General features: G+C 41.6%; 1 protein-coding gene across 1 annotated transcript in view; it reads left to right on the forward strand.

The window, feature by feature from the left end:
* DNER (delta/notch like EGF repeat containing) overlaps positions 1-15109 on the forward strand; it is a 259501-nt gene that overhangs the window by 220036 nt on the left and 24356 nt on the right. Inside the window, exon 9 of the mRNA XM_075861264.1 lies at positions 10351-10473. Within this exon, the coding sequence (XP_075717379.1) occupies positions 10351-10473 (123 nt within the window). The remainder of the gene's footprint in view (positions 1-10350; positions 10474-15109) is intronic.

Raw genomic sequence — 15109 nt, forward strand, 5'->3', positions numbered from 1 at the left:
ATCAGCTGTTATTGCTAGGGGAAGCAACGTCTGACTATACATTTTACCCACAGCGGCCACTGCAGGAAAAATGTAGCATTACATTCAAATGAATGGCCGACCATGTTATGAACCATTCATGAAAGGACTGGGTCTGATAGGGGGGAGTTCCAAGTCTTGGATCCCCCTCTGTGACGTCCATATGGTCTAATGGTGTATATGGACATGGATACCTTTTATGATACAACCCCTTTAGGGCTGCGTATAATATCTGGATGGTGCAGTATTCATGTTACATGTTTGTCATTTATTCATGCTCTCAGTCTAGAATCATCTCCTCTTTGTGTTTGAAACTTTTTTTTGCAACTTTAACCCACTAGTTCTACTCCAAGTATTCTGCAGTCTCTCATCCTGGCGCTGATTTCTCTTTCATTTGGCTTGAGTTTGCTCTCTCTACTGCTCTGCATTGATCTGCTGCTGGTCTCTTCTATGCTGCCTACCTTTGAGCTCTTTCTGCTAGGCAGGGTGTAGTCATATCATACTGCCTGGAGTTTGGTATCACAGGTCCATAGCAACAGCCCAGTAATCTTTTTCTTATGATCTTTTTTGAAGCTTCCATGTTTGACCTAGCCTAGTTATCTAATAATAGGCTCCCATATCATTTTAACGTTTCATTCATGGCTTAGAAAGTACTACACTTTGCTGCTGCTGCTACTACTCTTTGTCCTTCAGTTGCAGCCAGTAATTCTGATGCTGTTTCTTCCTGTGCTTTCTGCAAAGTCTCAGTCCTCCACTTACTGGCATATATATAGAGGCAGGGGCTGCTATGGGGCTCTCTGAGAGAAGGGCCCAGTCCTGGTTAGTCCCATCCCCTTGCTATTAGGTAGCGAGAACCTGTGCAGGACTCCGTTCTCTAGGGGAACTGCTTTGTTTGTTAAACAAAAATGTTTTATTGTTTTTGTACAACATGAACGCCATTGTTAACAAGCAACATGGTAAATTTGCCCAAGCAAATGGTGGGTAGACAAACAGCAGGCTCTTCTGTCCTGGGTGGCCAGAACCTGCACTATAATTGGGGTGCCCAGTTTGATCTTTGCTGTGGGTCCCTCCCTCTACTGTGTACACAACTGCCTCCACTGTAGTAAAGGATATAAATGAGGCCCAAATAAACAGTATATTATTTTGGAAAAAAACATGCATTTAGCATACATCATACAGTGTGAACACAATGGAGAACAAATCCAGTTTCAGTGGCGCATACATTATTCTTGATAAACTTTTCAAAGGCGCCTGACATGTTGTGGTTTTCTTTTTATAGAAAGTACATAATTTATATTTTAACTTCTAATACAATGACTTAAATATTCTCGTGAAAGACAGAAGTCTGAAGTTTGCCTGCGCACCCAGTAATGTAGGCTATGTACACCTTTGAAATCTTTTTTTTTAGTTGTTTTTTATTTTTTTATGAAATTGTCTATCAGTGATTGGTGCAACTTCCTAAATACATTTTATTAAAAATTATTTTTACTCTTTGAGATACAGCTGCTTTGTATTCTGTATACAGAGCAGCTGTATCTTGCACTGAATCCTTTATCTGTCAGGTCAGTGACACGGTCGGGTTCAGTGTCAGTGAGTCCTGTGTGTCTCTGACACGCAGGATTGAGCTATTATCGATCACATCTAAGTTTGTAACTTAGATGTGGTCGATAACAGGTGGATCCAAGGTGTGAACCCGTCAGTGGGTTAGTGTCAGACCAATAGCGGTGGTTTTGTTTGTTAACTTCACCATTCACATAAAAGTTTGCCTCATCACTGAACAAAATGTTCTGTGTAAACTGAGGGTCCTGTTCCAATTTTTGTTTTCCCCATTCTGCAAATTCAGTGCGCCGATCTGGGTCTTCCTCGTTGAGATGCTGCAGCAGCTGGAGTTTGTAAGGGTGCCATTTGTGAGTAGCTAATATCCGCCGAAGGGATGTTGGACTGATGCCACTCTCCAGTGACATGCGGTGAGTGCTACGCTGTGGGCTCTTGCTGAATGAAGCTAGGACAGCCACTGATGTTTCTTCATTAGTGACAGTTTTCATGCGTCCACATTTGGGCAAATCCAACACTGAACCAGTTTCACGAAACTTGGCAAGCAGTTTGCAAACTGTAGCATGGGAGATGGGTGGTCTCGTAGGGTGTCTTGCATTGAAATCTGCTGCAATGACCCGGGTATTGCGTTCACCAGACATCAACACAATTTTAATCCGCTCCTCACGTGTTAACCTCTGCGACATGTCAATTGCTGTAAACAAAGAGAAGCTTGTAAATTACTCATGAAAGTATAAAGTAACGTTAAAACCAAGCACACCATTGTTTTTCTTGTGAAATTCTCGATAAGTTTGATGTGTCACATGACCCTCTTCCCATTGAAAAAACTAAAGTTGGATACAAAATGGCCAACTTCAAAATGGCCGCCATGGTCAACACCCAGCTTGAAAAGTTTCCCCCCTCCCATATACTAATGTGCCACAAACAGGAAGTTAATATCACCAACCATTCCCATTTTATTTAGGTGTATCCATATAAATGGCCCACCCTGCAGATGCTTATTTCAATGACCCAATTTAAACGTGTCACTTATGTAAAGTGATAAATTGTAGTTAAAAATGACTTTTTTTTGCACTGTTTAGGAGATATTGGATATGATTTCGTCCAGGTCCCTTTTATCACTTTTACACGATTTCCAAATTATACGGCCACCACCGTGGCCCTACAGCGGATGATACTGCATTGATTGTTTCCAAGTATTGGGCTGGGTTATCGGGAGCGCAATTTTGTTTATCATGTGCTGTAACTCCCGGCATGGCCGCCTCCCTGCACTAATAGAAGTGAACAGGAAAGCTCCGGGGCATGCGCAGTAAGTTGCCTGAGAGCCATCCTAGTCAGCTGCCGCTAATAGTACATCAGAGCACTTATAAAGGCTTATATAGACTTATAAAGGCGCCTACTCTCCACCCCGGTTATCTCTGTAAGGCCTAATTCAGACGAACATTGTATACGCCCGTGTGCTGTGCGTGAAAACAACGGATAGCACACGGACCAATGAAACTCATGGCTATTCGGACATGCGTGATTGTTCACACAGCTTGTTTCCGTTGCATGAAACTCACTGCATGTCCTGTTTTGGTGCGTTTCTGCGGATCCCGCACCCATTGAAGTCATTGGGTGCGTGAAAATCACTGACAGCACACTCTTCCGTGTGCTGTCTATGATTCACGCACCAGTTGCTAAAGAAATAAATATAAAAAATAAAAAAATGTGCACCAACACTGACATAAAAAACGGATGCCACACAAAATACACACTGATGCCACACGGAACTGCAACGCAGGAAAATTGCTGCATTTTTTTACGGACGCAAAACGGACACGTTCGTGTGAATTTGGCCTTATCCATGTTTTGTGGCCACTGTGTGATAGTCTCTATGCTGCAAGGTAATACATTGCTGCATTGGGAGTGCTCACACAGAAGCAAGCGACGCTATGATATCCATCACAGCACCACTTGCTGATAACGTTATGTACAGTAATTACTTTGTGCCGCCCACTGAACCAGGAAGGCCGGGGAACAAGGAGCGGGACTAAGTGTTGAAGTAATGGAGACATGGGGGTAAGTGCTCACTATGGAGTGGTGTAATATGTTTAATTTATAATATTCATGTGATATTAGGTGGGGAACTGAAAGGGGGAGATAAGAATACCCCTTTTAAGACACATATAAATCGATCCTGAGGTTATCCCTAACATTCAGGGGTGATATCCTCTACAGGATGCATATTGTGTATCTACAAAAAGATAAATAGAACATGACATGTCATTGTTCCAAAAAAGTTACTGAAATAATAATTATCAGTGCAAAAATGCAGGTAACACCTGCTGTTCTGAAGGTTTGAGCAGTTCAGATACACTTCTGTTTAACCTCGTAGGCTATGTTCACACAGAGTTTTTAGGAGGCAGAAGACGGCCGAAAATGTCTCCCATTGATTTCAATGAGAGGCGGAGGCGTTTTTTCCCGCAAGCGGAAAAGTCGCCTAACGGGAAAGAGCGACATGCCCTATCTTCAGGCGTTTACGTCTCTGACCTCCCATTAACATCAATGGGAGGCAGAGACAGCGTTTTTTGCCTGTGGCGCTCAATGGCCGTGAGCGAAAAACGCCGCAAAAAAATGCGACAGACAGCGTTCAGGCAGATCAAAATCTGCCTCAAAATTCCAGACGGATACACTGCTTCCGTAACTGCGATTCACTACTATGGGAGTTATGCAAACAGCGTAGCTCAGCGAGTTACGCTGTTTCCGTAACTCCCGACCATATAACCTGGAAGTGGCCGGGAGTCAGCGAGAACAGACAAAGGTAGAACAGGGTTTAGGGGCCCCTGTTCTAGAGATAGATCTGGGACCCAGACATGGGACCCGCATCTATCTGACATTTATGACTTATCCTGCAGATATTAAGCCAAAGTAGAAAATTTGAAGCAGCACAAGTCCCGAGTCCGGTGCGGTGCACGCTGTCAAGCCAGGCAAACCCACTCTGGCATAATGCGAATTCCAAGAAAAGTAGTAGGACAACAGCACACGTCTCCAAGTCTTCAAAAAGGTTTTATTGTCAAAACATCTTACGGCAAACAGGCTGTGCTGTTGTCCTACTACTTTTCTTGGATATCCTGCAGATATGTCATAAGTGTCTCTGATGGGAAAACCCCTTTAAGTACCAAACCTTTCCGTCGACATATGTAGTCGTATGAGGGCTTGTATTTTTTTTGCTGGACATGTTGCATTTTCTAATGGTACCATTTTGTGTACCATCTAGTGCACTGAGAAACTTTGAAAAAAATTTGTGGGGGTGGAATGGAAAATATACAGCATTTCCTCCATTGTTTTTTGGGTTTCATTTTAACGGGCATTCACCATTTGTTAAAGAATAAATTGGACTGTGTCGCCAAATTCTGAGAGCCATTACTTTTTTATTTTTCCATCGATGGAGCAGTTGGAGGGTTTTTTTTGTGGGGCAAGCTGCAGTTTTATATTGGTACCATTTTGGGGTACAGATCAAAAATATTTGATAATTTTTTATTCCATTTTTTTGAGGGGGGTGAGGTGATCAAAAACAGCAATTTAGCAATTTTTTTAAATTATTTATGGCTCTTATCTTGTGTGATAAAAAAAACATTACATTCTGATAGTTTAGACTTTAATGGATGCAAATACTTTTTTTTACATTATTTTATACTAAAAAATGGGAAAATAGGGCTTCTTTAAACTTTTATAAAAAATTTGGCACAGTGTTAGAAAGTTTGCTGGTACCATACACTGCAATACTCGTGTATTGTATGTATTGTATTTTTAACGGTCTACTATTAAGGTCCGCCTCTGGCAGGGCTTAACAGGAGAGGAAACAGGCTGTTATGACAAGCATTTATTTAGACCACACCGCCATAAATGTAAAAAGACCCAACTCAACCTACTAACATCTTTCTCCATTATCTTGTCCATATTATAACCTTTTTTTAATATAAATAAACCATTAGATAGCCTTACAGCAATACCTGAATAAATTATAACCTTCAGCATTTGGTGTATAAAAGAAAATCAGTACACTAATGTGGGAATTGTACAATTGTATTCTTCTTTTTTTTTTTCGTTTGTTTTATTTTTATTTACTTTTAATTAAAATGCAAAATAAGAACAAATGAATAAATAAAAATGAGAGTGAAAGGAAAAACATAAGAATTCCTGTAAAGGAACCAAGTTGTGCGCAAAAAGGTGGAAAGAAGGCCGAGTAATGAGGACAGTCCATCATCCAATAAACAGATAATGGGTGTGTAGTAGAACTGTCGAAAGTGGTGATGAATAATCCCCAGTAGGGAATAACATCAATCTGATTTAGTCAATATGATGTTCTGTTTATGAAAGGTCAAGCTTTTCATTACTACAACAATGTCTCATCAGGCAAACATGTAAAGTTGAGAAGGAGATAGGAGGGTAGGGTTGGGTAGAAGGGGAGCGTAGAGGTGTAAGAAAAGCAGAAGTAAAAACAGATCTGTGCATAAACCTATGAGGGTAGAAGAGGAAAATTTTGCTCACAGACAAGCACTGAACAATTACCACTCCCTGTTATGACACGTTGGTCATGTGATGCTCACATGACTTATTAATGAATGTTCACCTCTTCATTATGATACAAGTGGCTTTGGACATGCCTACTCCTAGATAGAAGACACTGATGCTTTTGGCCCTATTCACACAGAGTTTTTTACAAGCAGAAAAAAAATCTAGTTTTTACCTGCCTGCGCTTTTTTGCCTCAGTTTTCCCTGCGTTTTTTGCCTGTTTTCTGCCCCCCATTGATTTCAATGGGAAGTCAGAGGCGGAAACTGTGGCAAGAAAGGACATACCTCTTTATTTTTCCCCCACGAGCGGCTAAAACTCCGGAAAAAAACACCCCTGCCTCCCATTGAAATCAATGGAGGGCGATTTTGCCTGTTTTTTTGCGGTTTCCGCGTCAAAATCTGCACCAAAACAGGACCTTAACGTGGATTCTTTTACATATTCAGATTAAAGTTCCTCAACATCTGATGCATTAAGCACTTTCTACTGTTTATATCTTTTGAAACACAATATATGTATTTTATGTATGATAATGTAATATATGATGCACTGATGTTTTGGTCACTTTTCTATAGGCTATACTTGATACAGTTTTTAATTTATGTACAATATTCACACTGAAGTGTTTGCAATTATGCTAATTACCCACTTGGCTTAAAAACCTGCATGAGTCATGTATCAGACCGCTTGAAAAAAATCCCAGCGTGGGATTGAAACATTGCACTATGTAAACTGAAATAAATAAAATTGTATTTTTCACTTACTCTTTTATATATATGTGTATGTACAGTGAAGGAAATACGTATTTGATCCCTTGCTGATTTTGTAAGTTTGCCCACTGTCAAAGTCATGAACAGTCTAGAAGTTTTAGGCTTGGTTAATTTTACCAGTGAGAGATAGATTATATTAAAAAAAAAAATGAAAATCACATTGTCAAAATTATATATATTTATTTGCATTGTGCACAGAGAAATAAGTATTTGATCCCCTACCAACCATTAAAAGTTCAGCCTCCTCCAGACCAGTTACACGCTCCAAATCAACTTGGTGCCTGCATTAAAGACAGCTGTCTTACATGGTCACCTGTATAAAAGACTCCTGTCCACAGACTCAATTAATCAGTCTGACTCTAACCTCTACAACATGGGCAAGACCAAAGAGCTTTCTAAGGATGTCAGGGACAAGATCATAGACCTGCACAAGGCTGGAATGGGCTACAAAACCATAAGTAAGATGCTGGGTGAGAAGGTGACAACTGTTGGTGCAATAGTAAGAAAATGGAAGACATACAAAATGACTGTCAATCGACATCGATCTGGGGCTCCATGCAAAATCTCACCTCGTGGGATATCCTTGATCCTGGGGAAGGTGAGAGCTCAGCCGAAAACTACGAAAAATCCTGCAGATCCCGCAAGGTCCCCCTGCTCAAGAAGGCACATGTACAGGCCCGTCTGAAGTTTGCAAATGATCATCTGGATGATTCTGAGAGTGATTGGCAGAAGGTGCTGTGGTCAGATGAGACTAAAATTGAGCTCTTTGGCATTAACCCAACTCGCTGTGTTTGGAGGAAGAGAAATGCTGCCTATGACCCAAAGAACACCGTCCCCACTGTCAAGCATGGAGGTGGAAACATTATGTTTTGGGGGTGTTTCTCTGCTAAGGGCACAGGACTACTTCACCGCATCAATGGGAGAATGGATGGAGCCATGTACCGTCAAATCCTGAGTGACAACCTCCTTCCCTCCACCAGGACATTAAAAATGGCTCTAGCACGACAATGACCCGAAACATACAGCCAAGGCAACAAAGGATTGGCTCAAAAAGAAGCCCATTAAGGTCATGGAGTGGCCTAGCCAGTCTCCAGACCTTAATCCCATCGAAAACTTATGGAGGGAGCTGAAGATCCGAGTTGCTAAGCGACAGCCTCGAAATCTTAATGATTTACAGATGATCTGCAAAGAGGAGTGGGCAAAAATTCCATCTAACATGTGTGCAAACCTCATCATCAACTACAAAAATGTCTGACTGCTGTGCTTGCCAACAAGGGTTTTGCCACCAAGTATTAAGTCTTGTTTGCCAAAGGGATCAAATACTTATTTCTCTGTGCACAATGTAAATAAATATATATAATTTTGACTATGTGATTTTCTGTTTTTTTTTTAATATAAACTATCTCTCACTGGTAAAATTAACCTAGCCTAAAAATTCTAGACTGTTCATGTCTTTGACAGTGGGCAAACTTACAAAATCAGCAAGGGATCAAATACTTATTTCCTTCACTGTATATATATGTATATATATATATATATATCGGACAAAGAATGGCGACAGCACACTGCGAACACCAATGTAACCTAAACCACTAAATCTAAATAAATATGCATTACTGCTAAATCTAGTTATAATAGGGGGGTTCTTAGTGCACATTTTGATCAAAAAGTGTTTGCCCACCTGCCATGACAAGGTGACCTCTGTAAGGTGGGTCCCTACTCTGCACATACACCCAGAACTGGGACTAAGCCTACATATATATCTGGGTATGGTAGGAACCAGCATTAAAATCACCCAGGGCAGAATGGGAGGAGTGCAAGAACAAAAAATGGAGGCAGTCACTAACCCCACATATATGGATCACATAAACAATACAAAAGTTTGAACTGCACATTCCAACAAAATGATATAAAATGTGTATACAGGTGCAAGAACACCTGTGACTGCAAATATACAGCAGAAAAAGAATGGCGACAGCACACTGCGAACACTAATGCAGCCTAAACCACTAAATATAAATATGCATTACTGCTAAATCGTGTGTGTGCGTATGTGCGTGTGTGCGTGTTTTGAATGCCCAAAAGAGGATTCGGGTCTTTAAGAATTGTGTGCAAAAGGTTGATTACAGAGGCTCTGTCACCAGATTATAAGTGCCCCGTCTCCTACTAAATCTGATTGGCGCTGTAATGTAGACAACAGTGGTTTTTATTTTGAAAAACGATCATTTTTGAGCAAGTTAACAGCAATTTTAGATTTATGTTAATGACTTTCTTAATAGACAACTGGGTGTGTTTTTACTTTTGACCAACTGGGCATTGTGAAGAGAAGTGGATGACGCTGACCAATCAGAGTCATACACTTCTTGAAGTTTTTCTTGAACTCTTCACACAGTAATAGTGACCCTTTGTGTTCCCTACAAAGGAATGCCTCTGTATGTGCTTCCACACAGTAGCAATGTCTACCTTTTTGTCCCTATACAGAAGTTAGGTCCCCTTTGAACCGCCCTATAGTAGTTAGGTCCCCTTTGTGCCCCCATATAGTAGTTAGGCCCCCTCTGGTCCCCCATACAGTACTTAGGAAGACTTTGTGCCCCTATATAGCAGTTAGGTCCCCTTTGTGTCCCCATATAGTAGTTAGATCCCCTTTGTGTCCCCATGTTAGTTAGGTCCCCTTTGTGCCCCAATAGAGTAGTTAGGCCACGTTTGTTCTTCTATATAGTAGTTGGGCCCCCTATGTGCCCTCCATATAGTAGTTTGGGCAGATTGTGCCACCCCTATAGTTGTTAGGCCCCTTTGTGCTGCACCTATAGTAGTTAGGCCCCCTGTGTATCCCTATAAAATTGTTAGGCCCCCGTTGTGCTGCCTATGTAGTTAGGCCCTTTTTGTACAGCTGATGCAGTTATTAGGCCCCTTTTGCCCCATAAAGTTAGGTTCCCATTTCCGCTAATTAAAAAGCAAAAACTCACCTGACCTTATTCCCACGACTAGTGGATAGGTCCTCTACTGTTGTCTGTGGCACAGCGCAGTGACGTCATCACGTCACCTTGCCGGGATGCCAACGTTCTCCCGACGTGTTCTGTGTCCTCTAGCAGGCCTTAAACAGCCTGTGGCCTACAAGAGTAAGCAGCATGGCAGGGAGCCAATGGCTCTCTGCTCCAATGCCGCAGAGTAGCAGCTCGGTGCATGGGCCTACCGGAGGATCCTTCGGTGGGCCAGTACGACGCTGCACATAGTTGTGGGGATGGGTCTCTTACTGTGGCTTTAAATGGAGAGGAACTTTCCTCTGTTTTTCTTTTAGTATTTTTCTATTTTTATGCTCAGGGCTTTACAGCAGTTGTATAGAGTGAGCTATATTCGTATGCTTTGAATTATAATGTTTGGTAACACTGGGCTGTTTGTCTGATTCCTTACCTGTTTTAACAAGTGGTTGCACTTTTGTTTTTGTCACTGCAGGTTACCATGGATTGTATTGTGAGGAGGAATACAACGAGTGTTTGTCAGCCCCATGTCAGAATGGAGCATCGTGTAAAGATCTAGTTAATGACTACCAGTGTGTTTGCCCATCAGAATATGAAGGTACAGTGTGTGTGATCATTGCCAAGTAATTCTAAAAAGACCCTAGATTCAAAAAAAGTCACCTTGTTAAGCTATATTTTAATAATAGACAACAGATGTAGTCAGCCCACCATTCCATGTGGCAGGGGAGTCAGCTTGTGCTCGGATTGATTGGAGACAAAATCCCAAAATAGAAATTCAAAAGTTAATAAAATTCCAGCACCAAAGGAGTTTCCCAATAAAAGCTTCCTATTCTCTGTCCGGAGACTCCAGTATTCTAGCTCCTGAGATCACTGTCCATATATGTATTGACAGTGACGTCATGTGCTTCCCCAGGGCCAAAGATCCCGGCCAGAGCACTTTAGGTAGCGCTCTATCCGGGGGTTATGGAGACGTATCCCACTGTATTTTCTATACAGTGGGATACATCCTCCGTCTTTATTTGGTTTGTGCCAAATATAAAATAATATGTCAGTACACCGACCATTTAAAGTCTTACATTGAGAAATGACCTATGACTTTGATTTGTTTTTTGTTTAATAAAGACTGGGTCACCTAATGAGTGAGAGACTTATTAATATAGATACATTATATCAGAGACTAGTCTTAATAGTCTCCATTGCTGGATAATTCACCATGGTACCCAGAATATTTGAAAGTCATTTTAGTATTTGCAGCTTAAAAGGATGGAAGACATATACGTGAGCAGTGTCGGACTGGAGTGGACATAATTCTTGGGGCCCACCCGTCAGCTATATAGCAATAATGCAACCACTCCTAATTGTGTAGTAAAACGTGTGTAGTAAACCAAAGACCAATATTACCAGTATATAGTGACCTTATAGTATAAGGCCTTATTCACACGAACGTGTTATATGTCCATGCTACGCGCGTGATTTTCACATGTTAATGAATGGGGCCATTCAGACTGTCAGTGAATTTCACGCAGCGTATGTGCGCTGCGTAAAACTCACGACATGTCCTATATTTGGCCAAGTTTCGCGCAGCACGCACCCATTGGAGTTAATGGGTGCGTGCAAATCGCGCACGGCACACGGAAACACTGATGTGCGCTACAGCAGTAAAATAAATGAATGAAAACAGAAAAGCACCACGTGCTTTTCTGTTTATAAACACAAAACCAGAGTGTCATAATGATGCCAGCTGCGTGAAAATCACGCAGCCACGCACCATATGCTTATGCCACACGGACCTTTTGCGCCACAAAACGCAGTGTTTTTTGTGCGCGCAAAATGGCCATGTCCGTGTGAATAAGGCCTTAGACACCAGCTCTACACGGACGCTTGCATACCATTTAACTTAAAAGAGTTTTCCCCTCTTAGACAATTATGGCATATCCACAGGAACTGCCAAAAATGTCTGATAGATGCAGGTCCCAACTCTGGCAAGAGCTGCTCGGCTGTTTCCATAACAACCATACAACAGAATAGAGAGAGCCACACACAGCCCCCTCTTGTAGACAGTGCCACACACAGACGTCCTCTTCTAGATAGTGCCACACACAGCCCCCCTCTTGTAGATAGTGCCACACAGTCCAGCAAACACAAATTTTTATTTTACTTACCAAGCCCCGTGCACGTGGGAGACGGAGCTGCTCCACAGCCTCAGGACGCCAAGACGGGACCCTTGTGTAGGCCAGCGTGATGCAGCGATGTCATCACGCTGGACTGCGCAGGGATTTTTCCCAGCGCCTTATAGACTGCAGGCCTGAGTACAAACCTACAAGAGTAAGCAGCGAGCCAGGGAGACAATGTTTCTCTGCTCCACTGCCGGATAAAAGCACCTCGCTTCCTGGACCCACCAAAAGATCCTCCAGTCATCTGGTGGGCCAGTCCGACACTGTGCGTGAGGGAAGGCAGGAATGTAATGTCTTGTTGAAGACATATCTACATATTCATGTAGACACTTCCAGCCTGTTCGTAGTTCTTGGCTATGTCTGAATTTTCCTTTTAGAGAATCACAATGATGGCGGTGATGGTAATCCTCATAGCATTGGAGTGTTAACTCATAACATAGGACCACTGAACCACAAGCTAGCGTCTATAAAAAGTAATTCACTGTCTTGGGGCAGGGATGTTTTTAAAAAAAATAATTCATACGTATTTGTAATTGCTTAGTTCTGGGCAAATATATTTGATTTATTGCTACCTGGTACAGATTGGCACTTGACTATATACTATTGAAGCACTGTATCTCTCTGTAAGGAATGACATAAGGTATTTTGAGTGGCCTCAATTGATACACTGTGTTATGCATAGTGCAGGGCCCAAGGGGCGGTGCATGACACAGGGATTGAAAGATCCCAAAAGAGAGAATATCTGTGTCATGCACCACCCACTCAGGCCTGCACTAGACATAACACAGTATCAGTTTTACCTTGAATGTCCCTTTAAAGGAGTTTAAACATTTTGATATATAATGGAGTAGTAATTGTGCTCTAAGTTAGTAACATGATACTGGTTAACATTAGGTCCCATCAGGGGCCACATCTGTAGGCACTGACAGTGCATACTTTATCTATATGTGCCAATTTAGCAGTCTATATGGATGAGGAGCTCGCACAGAGATCATTGTACACGCTGTATCCATAGAGAACGCTATGTTTGTCAACAGGATTGCACTTGACTTTTGCTCTTACAACCCTTTACCACTATGCCTTATTTTTTTCTTCTTCAATATTATTAGATTAGGAGGATTAACTTGCTGTCCAGGTTGCTTCAACAGTATTAACTAAACCATTATCCGCAACTATGAGGCTGTCAGATAATGTCACATAATTTGGGATGCCTTCAAGTTAATTTTGAAATCAGGTTCTTGCTACTGCCAGGGGAGTGTTAGTTTTTCGATGGTTTCCAGTCTCTTAGTTCCTCCATCATGTATGCGCTAGTATTATCAGAAGCCAGAAGTACAAAACAAAAGGAAATGCTGGCCAGTCATGTTATAATATTTGTGTCAGTTGGTATAATTTATGTGTGGCCAAGTGAGTGGTAGAATGATCATGTCTCTTTGAGTAAGTAAGAGGTTTGTACCGATATAGTTGGCTTAGGCTTCGTTCACATGACGCACTGCGATAGCCTTCGTACGATGTATCCCAACAGCAGTCAAATGGACCCCATTAACTTACAATGGGGTCCGACAGTGTTGCATTGTGGTTATTTTGGCGGCAAGAATAGCTCTGCGTGCTGCACTATTTTTGCTGTCAACACTGATGGATCTGCCGACCAGGCAGTGTGAACAGAGCTTTAAAGAACAGTTTCCTATAAAGTACAAAAATAAAAAATACCTGTAAATATAAATTCATGAATCTGTAAAAATCTGTACAGCAATTTGTTAGTTCTATATATTTCTGGGAAAGCTGAGTGACAACCAGGATGGCTGCCATTACATGGGTTGTCACTCAGCTTTCCTCTAGTGCACTATGGGAGCAGGGGATGTATCAGTGCATAATTGATGGGAGATTTGCCAGTCAGTGATCTAGAAAAGCTGGATGACAGTCTCTGTGAGAGCAGAAAAATTTGTTGTCAACCAGCTCTCCTGAAGATTGGTTTTCATTTATTGCAACAAACTCAACAAACAATTATAATAGATGTGGAATTAAAACATAAACAGCAGATGCAGAATTAAAATATTGTATTTCAAAAACACAAATCTGTGATTAGTTCGGAAGTTAGAGTCACCCATCAGATGACTACTAAAATGTGGAACAGCCCCCAGGAGAAACCATCAGACTCGCCGCGTCTCTCTGATAGATGAACGTACTGACTGGCGGCTTACTGGTTATTGTCATTCCTGAGCTTTTCTTCTCATTAGAAGTATTTTAAATGCATTACTTCCCTGCTAGAGGGCAGTCTCTCACATGCAGATCGATCTGATGGATTGGGTGACAGCCTTATTAGCGCAGCATTGAATGGCTGCCTTTCTCACTTTATTAAAAGACTGCCTTGTTAACAACGGTTGCTTCAGTGTTCAGCAGAAAACAGTTGGAGAATTAGACGAAGGTATATAAAAATGTGGTTGTAAAGAAAACACAATGAAAACCAGAATGAAAAAAAAATGAATTACACTCTCATTATGTAACCTATTCATAATGTTACTATTCGTTATTTCCCCAGGACAAATCTATATTGCTTATTTGAATATTCTACACCAGCGTCTGGGTGCCATTTTGCTATTGCTAAATCACACTTGTTTTTGGAGGTAGGAAATAACAGGGCAGCACCTACGTGCTGCTCGGAGGAGGGAGAGTTCCGCTATAGTACGGGACATAGATTACTGTATGGCAATACACTCGGGGTTACTGGTTTTCATTGCAGAGATCAAGCTGGTGTAGGGACTCTTACAGGCAATGTTCCCTGGGAAAAATGTTAATTAGCTCTCCAGAAGGAAGTAAACTGTCTCTATTGAGCCACCTATAGGTAGCTACCCTTATGTTAATGTCCGACCCATTAAGAGTCTTGAAACATGCCCTGCTCTGCACTGACGAGGAGCAAAAACTGCGAAACAGCTGTCTAGAGATGGGTGCCTCTGGCGTGGCTGATATCCCTAGTCATGTTTCGTATTAGAGAGTTTTCTTCCAATTTGTATAGCAATAGGAATATATTATCTACAGGGAAAGGGACGATAACAAGAAGATATC

Source organism: Rhinoderma darwinii, chromosome 4, assembly GCF_050947455.1.
Source record: "Rhinoderma darwinii isolate aRhiDar2 chromosome 4, aRhiDar2.hap1, whole genome shotgun sequence".
In the NCBI taxonomy this organism is placed as follows: Eukaryota; Metazoa; Chordata; class Amphibia; order Anura; family Rhinodermatidae; genus Rhinoderma; species Rhinoderma darwinii.